The sequence below is a fragment of the Barbus barbus genome, assembly GCF_936440315.1.
Source record: "Barbus barbus genome assembly, chromosome: 11".
Classification (NCBI taxonomy): Eukaryota; Metazoa; Chordata; class Actinopteri; order Cypriniformes; family Cyprinidae; genus Barbus; species Barbus barbus.
The window spans coordinates 25,981,811-25,998,350 of record NC_136739.1 but is presented as its reverse complement, the minus strand read 5'-3'; the positions used below and the strand labels follow the sequence as shown (position 1 = coordinate 25,998,350).

Here is a 16,540-nt window from a genome sequence, read left to right as displayed (position 1 = left end):
AAAGACTGATATTGTACAAAATGAGTTGCTTTGGATGCAAGTTACTTCACGTGTGCATTTCTTTTTGAAACACGAAGGAGAATATCTTATCTCTTACCAGTGACTGGATTTCTAATTCAAGCAAAGTTCAACTTCAGTTGAGCTTTGCTCCAGGTTTTAACAGTGCAATCAAATGCATGCTGCCTGAATATTTTTGCCTGATTTACATAGAATTTATTTCTAACTATTGGTTCTAAAAACAAAGTTGCATACAAATTTCAGGCCCTAGACCCAGCAGGTCGACCTGATTTTCCACCCACCCAGAAGGACATGTTCATCACAGCCATGTAATCAGGTCGTTCTTTGTCTTTCCTTCTCATGCAAGCCAAAATGAACTCTGCATTTAGTCAGTGAATTGTCGCTGAAAGGGCCTTTTAGAGAAAATTACCAGCAAAGCCCTTTGGAGGAATGTGACCCTGTACTATTGCCGCGGGATGTGTTCCAGCTCCTGCCGGTATCCTGAATTTTTTTTTCTACCTTGCGCATGCGCACATCAATATTTCGTCTTTTTTCTCACGCTGAACAATATTTAACGCATCTGCGTTACTTGAAATCGCCCTTCTACTTATTGCAATCACTCAAACATTGCATTTGGATACAAATCTGTTTATTTCGGTTGAAGTGAGATGCAGTACAAGTCTTGAGTTGTATATTCCCCCTGCAGTAGAGTGTCACACAACAGGAGTATGCTTCCATAAAAAATTATGTATATTTGTTCTTACTTTACATTCAACTAGGTTTTAGTATAATTTTTTGCAAAAGTGTTTCATTTTGTAATTGTGTCAAGAGTAAGATCTTTTGTGTGGTGTTACATAAGATGACAAAACTGAATTCAAATAAAACTAGTCAACACAGGAATATAAAAATATTTTACAGGATGTAAATAAGGCTTCACATTCATAGAAAGACAGACAGTACGCAATGAAGCAATTAAGTGTTCAAAAACTGATGCTGAGTTTGTAAGAGCCTCATGATATAATCCTGACATGTTAAAAATGCTTATTTAACCAGTGAAATCTTGGCACCTGTGTTTGTGACCAGCTGCACTTCAAACCAGCCGTCCACACTGACTGGACTAAATAATCCTTTCTCTGTTCTGTGCATATGGTGGATTCCTGCTGGTGTCCAACAACAACATTAGACAACTATTACAAAATACTTCATATGTCGAGCCAGCTGTGGTTGTCAAAAGGATGTTAGTACCTGAACAATTTTGGCTTTTTTGTCTCATAGGTAGGTCTGTAATGTTTATTTTGTATTATGGTAATATTAGATTAGCATATCATTTGAATGAAGGGAAAACTGAGGTGTGCCGTCACTTACAGGGCAGTAAAATTACGAGTGTGTTTGAGTTATTAGCTAGTTCTAAAATATATGAGAATCTCTTTAAAAAAAAAAAAAAAATTGAATGCAGGACTGCTACTATTTTGTGCAAATATCTTAATTCCTGAAGTGTCTTGTTGCGCTTATTTTGTAATGCACAAAGTGTAATCATGTAAAGTGCTGTAACAATCTTTGTAAAACAAGAATTATGTGCTAAAATCACTTTCAAATCAAACAAGATAAAAACAAATAAAAACTCTAGTTGTAATAGGGTGAGTGTATCAGGGCCTAAATTACACCAATAATATTAGGAATGTTTAACAGAAGGAAACAGCTGCAATTCCCTCACTTCCACATGGTGAAAAAAAAATCCACTTTGGTTACATGAACAAACTGTATATGTCTGCATAGGTTTCCAGAAGAGTTATAACAATGTAGCACCACTGAAGCTGAGATACAGAATACTGACTACATGTATATAAATATATAAGCATCATATAAGCATACCTGAATGAATAACTAGCACACTCCAAATAACTATTAAAGAGACTTTAACCTTGGCTTGCAAAAAGCACTGGGGGACAAGCATTACAAAACTACACTATCTTAAGTAGAGCGCATTGCAAAACGTACATACCTAGTCTGAAGGTTAACTACAACCATAAAGTCAAAAACGAATAAAACACGTAAAAGTAGAATAAATATGCCCATTTTTGCTTTGGAGCTTTTACAAAAGTGATTAAAGCATGTATAGCCCATAAGAACCATAGTTTGTGTTTGCGTGTTTCCCCCAATGATTGGTTCTCAGGTAATTTTATAGCACCTTGAACAAAAAGTATGATAGAGGGAAGTACTCCATGCTTTTTGGCATACATTTCTATTCTAAGCAACGCTAAGGAGAGCTCCTTCTCGCCTTTGTTATTATAGCTAATGGCAAATACTATATACTCAATGCACAAGCACAGCAAGCAGCAAAAGCATGCATGTTAGTAAAAGAGATAGAACATGTTCCTGGCAAGGTTAGAATTAGCCTACGGTCTCTTTATACAGAGTTTGGAAGTGAGGGAATATTGGGATCAGGCTTCTGCTCGGGTGAACAGAACAGGAAGAGTCGACTCCGGAGGCTTTTATAGGCAAACCTGAAATACATCATATGTCCCATCGCAACAAAGGAAACCGAGATGATCACGAGAAGGCCAAAGGCCTCTGGATTTGGTGCAAGGATGACCATGATGAAGTGTAGGAGATCAAGAAGATAGTTCATGGAGTTCTGGACACCGTTGATGATGCCTCTCTCGGATTCAATTACATTCTCTTGGATCAGTTGGGTCACAGTCAAATCAAAGGACCAAAGACCTGAAAGCAATTCAGGAGAATCAATTAAAACACATGTTGTGACATAAAAGAGCATCAGCGCAATTATCACAAACATGACTTCTTATTTTTGGTCTCAAAGGTTGTCTTTATAACTTTCAGGTGATACGGATATCATCATCATTTTCCCCTAGAAGATAACGGAAAATTAGGTATAAAAACGATTTCTTTTGTTTCCTGTTGGTTGCTCATTTACTCACCAATTCTAGCAGCAATGACACCGGCGAAAAGAAGACTGACAGACATGTAGGACTCTACTTGTGGGGCTTCCTCAAAAACAGTGGCGTTGATCTGGATCTGCGGTTCAATTGTAGGAACAAGAGTAGGACTCTCACGCAGCGAGCCACTGTCTCCAAACAGATGCTTTAAGACCTCGTCAAAGGGCGAGACGCTGAGATCAAAAGGACTGCCAGGAGCGAAGACAGATGCTATGCAGAGCACGAGGCAAGACAGTTGGGTGACTCCAGCGATGAAGCCGGTTCTGATCAGGCCACACTTCTTTCTGATCCAGGTGAAGGCCACCGTTCCACAGATGCCAGATATAGCTGAAGCTCCCATGAGGAGACTGAGCACGGAGCCGTTCAGGCCCTGAGTGTAAGCATAGCCCGTGGTGATGCAGTCGAAGCCCAGAACGGTCATATAGAGGAAAGACAGAGACATGCCAGCAAAGAAGATGGACTGGTTGTAGTAGGCCACCCAACCATCCTTAAAGGTGCGGATGGGTTCTGTCATTTGGTAGCAGCAACTGGTGTTCTTCTTCACCTCAGCGGTTTCATTCATCAGCTGGGACCCTTCAACTGGACTTTCACTATTTCCAATCTCTGCAACAGTGAAATGAGTGAAATGAGTCATAAAAATAAGTGGACATGTCACTCTTTTTGTCAGAGTTGTTTTGAAAACTGAATTGCTGATGGAATTACAAACCTTTTTGTACATTGAGATACTTCAGCTCTTGGTCATCAGTGTCCTTCTGTCCTGCCTTGAAGGCAAGTGCTGGAGTTTTCTGATAAACTTTCCAAAGCAGGAAGTACTCCAAGCACATGGAGAACAGGTTCCATCCCGAGATAAAACCACAGCCGATGAAATGGGAGCCGAATGCCATGATCTGGCCCACAAGCATTGGAGCCAGAATGTTGGTTAACTGGTCGATTATTCTTACAGTTGCGTTCATATCTAACAAAATAGAAATATAGAAAACAAAAGGGAGTGTTAAAAACTGATATATTCTGATCTCTTATGCTCACCAAGGCTGCATAAATTGTATTATTGTATTACTGTATTATTCTAATAAAGTGGATATTAAATAACAATTTACTATTTTAATATCTTTTCAAATGGAATTAATTCCCGTAATGGCAAAGCTGAATTTTCAGCAGCCATTACTCCAGTCTTCAGTGTCACATGATTCTTCAGAAATCTTTCTAATATGCTTATTTGGTGCTCAATACATATTTTTGCCATTAACAATGTTGAAAACAGTTGTGCTGCTTAATATTTTTGTAACCAATGTATTCACTAGTCATGCTGAAAGTATAGATTTCTTTAAAAAAAAAAAGAAAGAAAAAGAAAGAAAGAAAAAAAGATTGTGGCTATGTGCTAACTTTCATGAATTTCCTCAGGTTACTGGGTTCACTATGTACATTGATGGGTTTAAAATGAGAGTCATAAGGACAGACAGCTGATGTAAGCACTCTATATATAGTTCGACACTATAGACCATGACATACTCATAGATCGATTACAAAACTATACTGGTATTCAAGGGCAGGCTTTAAGATGGTTTAGATCCTACCTGTCCGATCGCTACCACTTTGTTCATTTAAATGGGGAGTCAGTATGGAGTACCACAAGGATCTGTCCTAGGTCCTCTGCTATTTTCAATATACATGTTGCCCCTTGGTAATATTATTAGAAAATACGGGATTAGTTTTCATTGCTATGCTGATGATACTCAACTATATATCTCAACAAAACCAGGTGAAACTTCTAAACGATCTAAGCTAATAGATTGTGTAAAAAATTTAAAAGATTGGATGACCAATAATTTCCTCCTATTAAATTCAGATAAGACAGAGATATTACTTATTGGACCAAAAAACAGTACACAAAATCTCTTGGATTACAATTTGAAACTAGACTGATGTATTGTTACGTCCTCTAAAGTCAAAAATCTGGGTGTTATATTAGACAGCAACTAGGTCCTTTGAAAATCATATTTCCAATGTTACAAAAACAGAATCTTCTTCCATCTTAGAAAAATTGCCAAGCTTCGAAACATGCTACCTGTTTCTGATGCAGAAAAGCTAGTTCATGCATTCATGACCTCTAGACTGGACTATTGTTGTGCACTGCTAGGTGGTTGTCCTGCATCTTCAATAAACAAGCTACAGATAGTCCAAAATGCAGCGGCTAGAGTTCTTACCAGGTCAAGAAAATATGATCATATTACCCCAATTTTACAGTCTCTGCACTGGCTACCTATTCAGTTCCGTATCATTTACAAAATATTATTACTTTCCTATAAGGCCCTAAAGGGTTTAGCTCCTGCGTACCTAACTTGTCTTCTACCACGCTACAATCCAACCCGCTCCCTAAGGTCGCAAAACTCTGGACTTTTGGTAGTACCTAGGATAGCAAAGTCCACTAAAGTAGGTAGAGCTTTTTCACATTTGGCTCCCAAACTCTGGAATAGCCTTCCTGATAATATTCGGTGTTCAGATACACTCCCTCTGTTTAAATCTAGATTAAAGACACATCTCTTTAGCCAAGCATTCACATAATGCATCTTATAATCTTGTACTGCAGTTATATCTGATCAAATGTACATTATTATTATTCTTTAGCTTGGGTTGAACAAATCATTTTTGCTTAGATGGAACAGCAGCTACGTTAATTATGTGTCTATTTGTTTCTCTGTTTCTGCCACAGGATTAACATCCCGTGGTTACTAGGAATTACAGAAGCTTCAGTCTGGATCCAACCCTTAAATGATCTGAGATGACCGAACACCTGAGAAAAGATGATGCCAACCCCTCAGAGGACTTCGGAGGATGCCAAAGCTCAGACAACATACCAAATTTTGCCATAAGTTAAATATATTAAGGTTCTGCAATATATAAATATATTGTGGAAACTTAATTTCCTGTAGAGCTGCTTTGCAACTATTTGTATCATAAAAAGCACTATACAAATAAACTTGAACTTGAACTATAAAGATAAGATGATTAATAGAGTTGTAATGTATTTTATGACTTTTCCTCAACTAGGTGAAATTAGTTCTACTAAACACTTTAGTATAGGGAACAATTCTCACTATTAACTAGTTTCTTATTAGCATGCCTATTCATAACATATTGGCTGATTATTAGTACTTACAAAACATATATTCTGCATGACCATATTCTACATCCATAATCCTACCCAATAACTAAACTTAACAACTACCTTACTAACTATTAATAAGTATCAAATTAGGAGTTTACCGAGGCAAAAGTCTTAGTTAATGGTTTGTTTATAGCGAGAATTGGACCTTAAAATAAAGTGTGACCTTGTTATCTAATGGGATGAAGTTGATAAATGTTAAGTTTTGTCCAAATATTTTTTTTCGGCCACTCTAATAAACATTAAAGAAGGTGAAACATTCCACATCCTGACCTGCCAATTTGCTCCGATCATCTCCAGCCACAACCACAACCCAGTCCCTCTGGATGGTGATGGACATAGCTGTGCTGGCCAGGTTAGCGATGTTAGCAATGGTGATGACCATGATGTAGCATGTAGTCTGCAATGACAGAAAACACGTAATCAAAAAATAAGTCACAGTGTCAAAAATAGCAGCAAATATTATTTGTTGTTAGTCTAGATTTTCAGGAACAGTCCAGAACAGAAAATGGTTCATTGAAAGAGTCCCATTTCTGTCTGCTCTATGGATTCTCGACCTCAGTGACACCGGGACAAACAGCAGGTTTTGTTTGTTATTGTATGTGTAAAGTTAAAGCTTTCCAGCCGTTTAACAGGCTCAAAGGACTAATACTGAGCAAGCAACATGCTTTCTGCTCATGTGACAACCCTGGATTCTGCTGACAGCACGTCACCACCGTTTTGTTATCAAGGTGTCATGTTTCAGTAGCATGAGCTTAAGTTGAGTCCATGAAGAAAAAAGAAGGGAGTTGTATGTTTTAGATGACATTACCTCTAATATAGGTTAGAAATTTTTGAAAAGCTTGAAATAACTGAATATCCTGTTATAAGGAGATTGTTTGCCACTGCCAGCTATGAGAAAAAACTTTTTTTTTAAACAGCGAGGCAGATTTAGAGTGTAAACATTTGCATAAAAATGGAGCAAAACCCAAACTGGAGACCAACAAGAACTGCAGCAAGAGGCTTCTGCTCTTGTAAATGAAGACTTTCTTTATTAGTGCATATATCTAAATCAGTTCTGAGTGCTTTTGGAGAACTATTTACACATTCAGCAAATACTGATGAATAGAGTCAGAGTTTTACTAAGAAGCAAACAGTTATGTCTTTTTAAATACTCACCAGCAACCATCCATTGTACAAGGTAGTAAGCTGTACTTTAAACTGGAAAACGGCCATCAGAAGGACACCACAAAGAATGACAGCACTGTTCTGGACAACTAAAGACGTCTGCGCCACTGAAATTGAGAAAGGAATCCAGACTCAGTAAAAAAATTTAGGAATAATTGCCATAATCATATAAGAACTGATGCATGCTCTCAGCAATGTGTGAGGTTGCGCAATAATTCTGCATGCTCTGTGTTTGGCAAGCTTTGCCATATTTACCTTTCAGTCTGGGGTTTTTGTCCACCCAGTCACCAATAATAGCGCCCAGTAAGAGGACGGACCCCGCAACCACCAGTCCATACACGGCTGTCAGGAGTAAACTATTGCCATACAGCTCCACCAAAAACACAGCCACAGCAAAATTCCACATCCGATCCCCCTGTAACACAATGATCATCATTCATCAGTCAAAATAATTTTGCAATTGAAATATCACTGTAGTTTTATGGGGTTAATGCAAAATAATTAATTGTCATAAGTATTTGGCAGCTTATTAGCTGGTATGGATCAATGCATCTATATAAGACAACATTAATAAAAAAATATATAATGCACATAATATTCTGTCTGTATAATGTAATAGATATCTAAGTGTGAACGTATTGTGTGTGTGTTTGTGTATATACACATACATATACTTATATATATATGCACATGTGTTAAAACATTTATAATATATATATATTTTGGAGTAAAATTAATGACATTTCTGATCTTCAAATGGCAAGTCTAATTTACCTGATTTTAAGAGAAAATAGAAGAATTTAACCCTTTAGTGAAAGGGGAACAATTAAAGGAAACAATTAAAGAGACACAATAAAAGGGATTAAAGGTCATCTTAAATTTAATCTATCTATCTATCTATCTATCTATCTATCTATCTATCTATCTATCTATCTATCTATCTATCTATCTATTTTTGTCTGTCTGTCTATCTATCTGTGTAGAAATCTAAAATTTAAATACAATATAAAAATGATATGCAAAATAAAAAATGAAATATAATAACATATAAAATATAATAACATATATGCAACATATGCAAATAAATATAAATAGTTCTCTGTTTTGTTACTGTCACTGACGATGAAATATCAGTCAAGCACAGATCCTAATGCAAAGAGACTCTTACCCATGTTGACAGGGCATGTCCGAGGTAAATGAGGAATTTTGCAGACTTAAAGAAGTCGCCAACTCTTTCTGAAAAGACAAAAATTCAAGTGCAAGATTATTTATTATTTTGGTCAAGCCAAAGGCGCACTTCTTACATATCACAGCTCTGGCAAACCAATGCGTAAAACACTTACCACAGCAAGGTTTTCTGTCCATTATTATGCGTTGACAATCGATTGTATTTGTTCGGTTTTATTTGTTAGGATTTAAATTCCTTTGTATTGTTCAGGTTGAACAAAAATATTAAATCCTCGCTGCAAATAGGCTATTTCCTGCGCAAAAACACGAATACTTCTCTCCTCTCCTCTCCAAACTTAGCTATCACTGTAGCTGAAGTTGGAGAGAAATAACTTCTCCTAGAAGCACTAAATGTGTAAAAACATATAATTCCCGACAGGGTCAGACCCGCGTTCACGGACGCAGCCGAGCACCGTGTTTACCACCCAGCCCTCCTCTCCTCCACAGACTGCTGCTAATATACTGCGATGATAGACTCCGCCTCTGACGCTCAACAAAGACACAAACAGCGTTTGCGTGACACAGCAACATATTAAATAACACGAGCTTGTCTTACAATGTTAAAATCATGATTCGGCAAAATACAGCTAAAATAAAAATGTAAAGCATATAGCCTACATTTTATATTATGGGAGACGGCTAGTTGCCACAATGTTTGTCTCTCCAGAAGCGCATTTTACATGCTTTAATCCCCTTTAAATTATGTTTTTGTGAATCCTGTCCTTCAAAGTAAAATTGAATGCTTGATATATGCTATAGCTGTTGGTTAAATGAACAAACTGAAAGCACAACAGCATACATTAAGATAAGGCAATAATAAAAGTAGGCTATTGGGGTATGTTGTCACAAAATGTAAACATGTTCAGTATTTTCATGGGTACTAAAGCAAGAAATGTTTAATTAATATTTAAGTAATCATTAATAGTAGTATTAATACTATTGTTTGATGTGTGATAACTATCCCTGCAGGCTACACCACTTTGCTACATACATTTTTTTTTGTCTTTCAAATTATATAGGCCTATATATATGTTATTAATTATCATTCAATTGGTATGCCATTAAAACCCCATATCAGTATCAACACTACTCTTAGCATCAGATAATCTCATGTGTCACCGTGACATGCTTTGATGGGTGTTCTGACTCAAGGGCTTAAATGGTGCACAGTACATCTCTGTCAATATGAAATATTATAATACAGGCCTTGATGAACAGTATACATAAAATCATTGTAAACATTTAGATGGATGGATGGATGGATGGATGGATGGAAGCTCTGGAAGTTGTCTTTCTCTCTACTGAGCTGCACTTTGGATCAATGACAGCTATTTCCCAACAGCTTGGCAGTGAATGGCTCTTCCCAATAGTATTCAGATGTATTCTATTCAGGTCAGTGCTTAGTGACAGTATTAACACACAGCATTTGAGCACAGAAACAAACATAATGTGAAATAGTAAAAACAAAACAAATCTACAGTTATTTAAAAAGCTATGTATGTCCAGAAACACGGTTTTGCCTTCTGCTTTTGGTTTGAAGGAAAGTTGCTTTATTACACACTCACACTCACTTCTCCATTATTGCATAACCACGAGAGGCTCAAAAGAGTGCATTTCAGTTTCTTATAATTAATAGTCTGAGTGGACGTGCTTCATTTAACATTGGCTATGCAGAAGCTCATAGCATGATTTTTTATTATATATATCTGTTTGTGTCTTCATTTTTCAGGCTCAAAGCTGAATCATGTTGCACAGAACCATCCTATCCACAGAAATTTGAGACATGGAACCAGATTACTCAGGCTTGGTATTGTTCTCTATCACTCTTTACACCTTGCTTGCTCATATCATTTACATCTACATTTAATCACACATTAATAAAATGAAATAATCTGACACTCTACTACTGTCTTTTTGTTATCAAAGTACACAGCAACAATATTCAGGCTATTTTAATGGCCGTCAAGGTGGAAAACACATATTTGTGGTCTACATCTAGATTAAATTCAGCAATTTCAATTAAACTGGTTTTCCTTGGCCTGACAAATCAGCAGAGGATTTTTTCCAACATATTTAGTAACCCTGGATATTGCCAGTTTTTCGTCTGATAAGGATCCAAACTTTACACAGGTGTCTAGAATCAATACAGGAGTATGCAGAGTTCGTTTACTGCCGTGACCATGACTGAACCCAAACAAACTAGTGTGTTTGTGATATTAGAGGTGGAAACACACAAGTAAACACTGTCCGTGTGATTTAACACTTAAGCCTTTCATGAGTGACCACACGTTTCAACAGAACTGTGAAGCACAGGGGCTAATGCACAATCAACAGGACCACAAACACAAACACTGTAATTCTGTAAATGCAGGTTTTTGGCGTCATGAATGAGGTTAGTAGTTTACGAAACAGGAGAGTGGGATCTATTAAAAATAGGAATGATTAACAAACCCAATGGTTTCTATGTTTAGCGCAACCGACAACAGGTTAAAATGACTTCTAATGTAGGTGCTTGCTTTTAATATCTGAATAATTAAGTGCACATCTAGTGTACTTGCAATGACTCAAATCTTAAAATATAGTTTGCCTGTACAATGCATCAGACAGTTTTTGATCAGACATTATGGATTTATGTTTGTTTGTTTTCTGAATCTAAAAATATTTCTTTGTATTCTGTGAATATTGTCAGAGAATAATGATGAATGATAAAAGAAGCTTGATTTGATAAAAAAACAACAGCCTAACTACACAACATGGCTGAAAGTACACCCGATATGAATAAAAATAACCAACTAAACATTACGCTTTCGACAATTACACTTGAAAAGAGCACAAACTTCAAATAATATTTTCAAAAAAGTATATAGGCTATAATGACTGTATATATTTGTGCTGTGAAAATAACAATACAATTAGAAAATGCAAAAATTTGTTAGTTATTAGTTATTTTTTGTCTGTATACCATTTGCAATGGTTACTATTTACTATTTTTCATAGTGTGATATTTGATGAATTGTATTAAAACTAGTCGGGGTCAGTATGACCTGCAAATATTAATTATAATAATAGTATCTGCAACCCACAACAACAAAAACATATTTTTCTCCCCAAAAGACAAGTACTGAACATTTGTTTATTTATTTTACATCTTGATAAAAACTGAATCACAAAATGTCTTTTGTCTCAATGTCATTTCATTTTAAAAGCTTTACAAAAAGTGTTACTTTTGTTATCACAAGCAATCGGGATTCTGATTTTAGGATTGTGGATGTTGGGTGTTGCTGGAGAAATAAGCAAAAGGCTTCATTCAACACATTTTTAGAGTAAGACAGTAAAAGCCGGTCAGCTTTGACTAAACTTATTACCCCTCAAGGTTAAAATGCAAACAATGTGCTTTGACATGTTTTGAGCAAAACTCTCCAGTTACAGGGAAACAAAAATATTTGGCCATAGTATGTCATGTACACCAAGAGTTATGATATCATGTTCATTTTTTTAATACTCCCCCAAGTATGGTTGGAAATCAGATAGGATAGTATCAGATAATCTAGACATCAGCTGTTTTGGTGGGTGTGAAATATTCTAAAATTCTAAGATGTATAATGCTATATATTGACCTATATTGTCAACATGTATACATTTTAGGGATGTGTTACAAAACCTTTTGTCAGCACAAGCGATGAACTCATGGATCAGGGTTCTGGATTTAGGACTGTGGCTGTTGAATATTTAGTGTCGTGGGAGGAAAAAGTCAAAAGGCTCAATTGTACACTAAATACTACTTGGATTAATTTTTTTTTACAATAAGACAGTAAAATATTTTCATCTTTGACTATATTTTTTTCCTTTGAAGGTTAAAATGCAAAAATTTGCTTTGACAAGTTATAGCAATCCTCTGTTACAGTGCAAAAAATAAGGATATGTTTTTTACCCCCTCTGTTTCCCACATTCTTCAGAATATCTTCCTGTGTGTTCAGCAGAACAAAGACATTCGGTAACACTTGATTTTAGGGTCTCTTAACTAGTTACTTATTAGCATGCATATTACTAGAATATTAGCCATTTATTAGAACTAATTAAGCACATATTAATGCCTTATTCTACATCCCTACTCCTACCCAATACCTAAACTTAACAACCACTTTACTAACTATTAATAAACAGCAAATTAGGAGTTTATTGAGGGAAAAGTTGTAGTTAATAGTGAATAAGTGTTCCCTATTCTAAAGTGTTACCAGACATTCATACAGGTTTGGAACTACTTGAGAGTGAGTAAATGATGACATAATTTTCATTTTTGGGTGAGCTATCCCTTTAAGTGTCGTAGGATATCAGAAAGGATAGTATCGGATAATTTCAGCTTCAGATTTGATTTTGCAACAATAATATTTAGAGGATATTTAATAAGTGGATGTGGTACACTAACCCCCGGTTTCACAGACAAGGCTTAAGCCTAGTCCCAGACTAAAGTATAAATCTGAGCTGTTTTAACTGAAAGAAACTTGCACTGACTGATCTTAAAATATATCAGTGCCTTTGTTTTGTCTCAAGGTGCACACCAGTAATGTTTTTTTCTAAGGCATGTTAATAAAGATTACTTAAATTTCCTAATTGAACAATGGCCTAATCCTGGTTTAGTCTAAGCCCTGTCTGTGAAACCGGGCCTAAGAGTTATTATGTGAATTATTTTTTAAGTATGGTAGGAAATCAGATAGGATAGTATCAGATAATAATAGTTTCAGACAGATATCAGCGGTTTGGTGGTCAAAAACCTTTTGTATTTGATCTATCTGAGCTGTTATTTTTGCCAATTTACATCCTATTTTTCTAGACACATTACCTGCATTTAAACCACCCAGTCTCTCATACTCATTCATTCACATTTCTTTGTTAAAATGCTCCAGTCTCTTGTAGCTATCCTCAAACCATACAGCATTATTGTGAAGGAGATGTTTTTGTAAACACTTGCGTGACGTACTTTTAAAGCGCCGCGGTCTGCGCTCCCGCTTACGTCATTCACGTTCGACGAGATTCTTGCATGTGAAAATGTTTCCTTAAATCATCAGAAGCGTTATGATAGAAAATGTGATGCAACGCTCATGGATGCAAGCCGCCGTTAAACCTCAAAGAAGAAGAAGAAGAAGAAGATAGAAAATGTCCTCTAAAAACAGCCAGCGAACGGAACCTGGAGGAGCTGAACAAAACGAGGAGCTGAACAAGAAGGTATAAGCCTGTATAATGTCATAATCATAACTTTATGATAAGGGGTCACTATTACAGTACGTTTAACACATTTATGTTTTCAATTAATAATTACAAACGTGCGATTCATTCACAGATAAAAGAGCAAAAGATTGTTGTTGACGAGTTGAGTCATTTGAAGAAAAACAGGGTATGTATGTCGTCATAGTAACCTGTAATAGTATAATCCATAATCTTAGAAATTCATATGTCCAGTTATTTTAAAGTTTCTTCATTTTGAAAGCAGGAGAATATGCTTGTTTCTGTTTCATAATACTTTGAGAAACTTTTCCAATTAAAGAAATGTAATGAAAGTAGTAAAAATAAAATGTAACCTTTATATATGTTGGTACACATACAAGCTATTGGTATTTTCCAAAACACTGATTTAGGTAATAAATTGTCATGTTTTTCTAGAGAATATTGCTTTTATTTCGCATGTAATAACATGTAAGTCATATCAAAGTGTACCTCTTCATGGCATACTTTTAGATGAAGAGGATAGGACTTAGTTTTGTTTTTGAAGAATTATAATGTCTGATTTGTTTAGACTATGTAGATTTGCTAGTATATCATGTTCTTGTACTCATAAGCTTATTTTTACAGAGAGTGTACACCCAGCAGCCCAACAGCAATATATTCTTTCTGGCAGATAAAGGAGAGACTCTTAGCGCTTGTAAAAGTAAGATTCATAAATAATTAATTATAAATGATAAATATAAATCATAAATAATAGTTGTACCATTAGACAGCTTCCTAATACAGCCATCATCTTGTCTTTTATAGAGGATCTGGATAACATGAGAAAAGAATATCAAGATATATAGTGCTTTGAGATCATGTGTGGGATCTGCTGTGTGGTCAGTTTGGATACTGGATAAGCACATCCATGAAAATCTCAAACACAGAGGGCCCAACTCTAGCCGGGACATTACAGAAACAATCTCAACCTGCAGTCTCCTGTTCCCTGCACATGTGCTTCACATGAGAGGTTGTCTGACACCTCAGCCTCTTCAAGATGATAATGGAAATGTGCTTCTCTGGAATGGAGAGGTGTTCGGTGGTCTGAGTGTAGATCACGGAGAAAATGACACCAAAGTTGTTCTCCATCACCTGTCAATGGCGCAGTGCGCCTCAGATATAGTAGCTTTACTATCACAACTCAAAGGACCCTGGGCCTTATTATATTACCAAAAAGTAGAGCACTGTATCTGGTTTGGGAGAGATTTTTTTGGGAAGAAGTCTGCTTTGGAAATTTGATCCTGAAAGAGCATCTTTCACACTTTCATCAGTTGCTTCCTTGCCCGTAGATAATATTCAGTCCCAATGGCAGGAAGTACCATCTAGTGGAGTGTACAGGTTTGACCTAGTGGACTCTTCACCTCTAGGGACATTTATATTTGAACTTTATCCATGGGTTTTCCACCGTGATGAAGAGCCAAATGAATTGAAATGCGAAGGTCTTCCCAGATCTGTCTCTGTAAACATAAATAGTTATGGACTTTACCTGACCTCCCCTATTTGTCCAATTAACACATCCATTTCATCACTTACAACTGAACAAGATCAGAATGTTTCTCAAACCTCTGTTGAAAATCTGAAAGAATTTATTCTAAGTGAGGCAGTCCGTAAGAGAGTACGGTACCTACCTGCTCAAGATGAATTGGCGATCCCCTTGAATCATTACGAAAGCTGATATTGCCATTCTTTTCTCTGGGGGAATTGATTCAATGATATTAGCTGCCCTTGCTGATAGGCACATCCCTGCAGACAAACCCATTGACCTTCTTAATGTTGCATTCAAAATCCAAGAAAGAACAGTGCCTTCCAAGTCTTTAAAGAAAGGGAAAAATAAGAAGACTGTGATGCTGATAAAATGCAACCAGTTCAACAGAGCTTTAACTGCTATGATGTGCCAGACAGAATAACCAGTAGAGCTGGTCTGCAAGAACTAAAAAACCTCAGTCCAAATCGCCAGTGGAACTTTATTGAAATTAACGTAACTCAAGACGAGCTTAAAGAAATGCGACAGAAATGCATCTGCCATTTAGTGCACCCTTTGGACAGTGTTCTGGATGACAGCCTTGGATGTGCCGTCTGGTTTGTCTCCAGAGGAATTGGAGTCATAAATGAGGGTGTTGAAGAACTTTACACTTCAGAAGCAAAGGTAACTTTGTTTTTTCTGTTTGCACTTGAATTATGTCTGAATGAAAACTTGATGTTAATGTAAATCCTAGGTCACACTGTATCAAATTTTCCTCTTCTTGCAGGTGGTTTTGACTGGCATTGGGGCAGATGAACAGCTGGCAGGATACTCCAGACACAGGGTGCATTTTAAGAACTCAGGACTGGAAGGAATCGTCAAAGAACTGGCTATGGAACTGGGACGAATATCCTCAAGAAATCTTGGAAGGGATAATAATTGGGGACACTTTACATCTTAAAGGTTAAACCAAAAATTATATGCTATAGTATTGTACATAATACATTTATTTCTTTAATCTCTGATTCGCATACTTGGATGAAGATGTAGTCAGTTTCCTTAACGGACTACCTGTATCAGAGAAGGCTGCCTTGTCTCTACCCAGAGGAGTTGGAGAAAAGCTATTACTGAGGTTAGCAGTTGTTGAGTTGGGACTGAGACTCTCTGCTCTCTTGCCTAAGAGAGCCATGCAGTTCGGTTCCAGAATCGCCAAGTTATAGGACAACCACGAGAAGGCCTCGGATAAGTGCAAAAGGCTTGTTGCTACATAATTTAATATTCTGGCAGTTATCTTTTTTGGTTCTG

General features: G+C 36.5%; 2 protein-coding genes and 1 pseudogene across 3 annotated transcripts; 2 read left to right on the top strand and 1 right to left on the bottom strand.

Annotated features, from left to right (window-relative positions):
- Positions 1 to 629: 629 nt before the first annotated feature.
- On the bottom strand, positions 630 to 8,990 carry slc40a1 (solute carrier family 40 member 1). The gene is made up of 8 exons (XM_079428603.1): positions 8,628 to 8,990; positions 8,453 to 8,520; positions 7,540 to 7,699; positions 7,276 to 7,391; positions 6,391 to 6,517; positions 3,661 to 3,909; positions 2,937 to 3,557; positions 630 to 2,718 (listed from the first exon to the last, which is right to left on the bottom strand). The coding sequence occupies exons 1-8, from the start codon at positions 8,647 to 8,649 to the stop codon at positions 2,405 to 2,407; spliced, it is 1,677 nt and encodes a 558-aa protein (XP_079284729.1). The 5' UTR covers positions 8,650 to 8,990; the 3' UTR covers positions 630 to 2,404.
- A 4,526-nt stretch (positions 8,991 to 13,516) lies between these two features.
- LOC306877397 (ASNSD1 upstream open reading frame protein-like) lies at positions 13,517 to 15,919 on the top strand. The gene is made up of 4 exons (XM_079429163.1): positions 13,517 to 13,734; positions 13,850 to 13,903; positions 14,359 to 14,434; positions 14,539 to 15,919. The coding sequence occupies exons 1-4, from the start codon at positions 13,666 to 13,668 to the stop codon at positions 14,577 to 14,579; spliced, it is 240 nt and encodes a 79-aa protein (XP_079285289.1). The 5' UTR covers positions 13,517 to 13,665; the 3' UTR covers positions 14,580 to 15,919.
- LOC306877441 (asparagine synthetase domain-containing protein 1-like) lies at positions 14,592 to 16,506 on the top strand (annotated as a pseudogene). Its single transcript, XR_013785856.1, has 2 exons — positions 14,592 to 15,919; positions 16,023 to 16,506. The product of XR_013785856.1 is annotated as an asparagine synthetase domain-containing protein 1-like (transcript).
- The last annotated feature ends 34 nt before the right edge of the window (positions 16,507 to 16,540 follow it).

What these genes read in the sequence shown, in the direction of transcription:
- slc40a1 (XM_079428603.1), bottom strand. Translation starts at nt 8,649, where the DNA reads ATGGACAGAAAACCTTGCTGTG. An exon ending in TGTACAATGGATGGTTGCTG is followed by an intron (nt 6,518 to 7,275) that starts GTGAGTATTTAA and finishes CTGTCATTGCAG; the next exon opens with ACTACATGCTACATCATGGT. An exon ending in TGATCGGAGCAAATTGGCAG is followed by an intron (nt 3,910 to 6,390) that starts GTCAGGATGTGG and finishes CTATTTTGTTAG; the next exon opens with ATATGAACGCAACTGTAAGA.
- LOC306877397 (XM_079429163.1), top strand. Translation starts at nt 13,666, where the DNA reads ATGTCCTCTAAAAACAGCCAGCGAACGGAACCTGGAGGAGCTGAACAA. An exon ending in ACGAGGAGCTGAACAAGAAG is followed by an intron (nt 13,735 to 13,849) that starts GTATAAGCCTGT and finishes ATTCATTCACAG; the next exon opens with ATAAAAGAGCAAAAGATTGT. An exon ending in GACTCTTAGCGCTTGTAAAA is followed by an intron (nt 14,435 to 14,538) that starts GTAAGATTCATA and finishes TGTCTTTTATAG; the next exon opens with AGGATCTGGATAACATGAGA.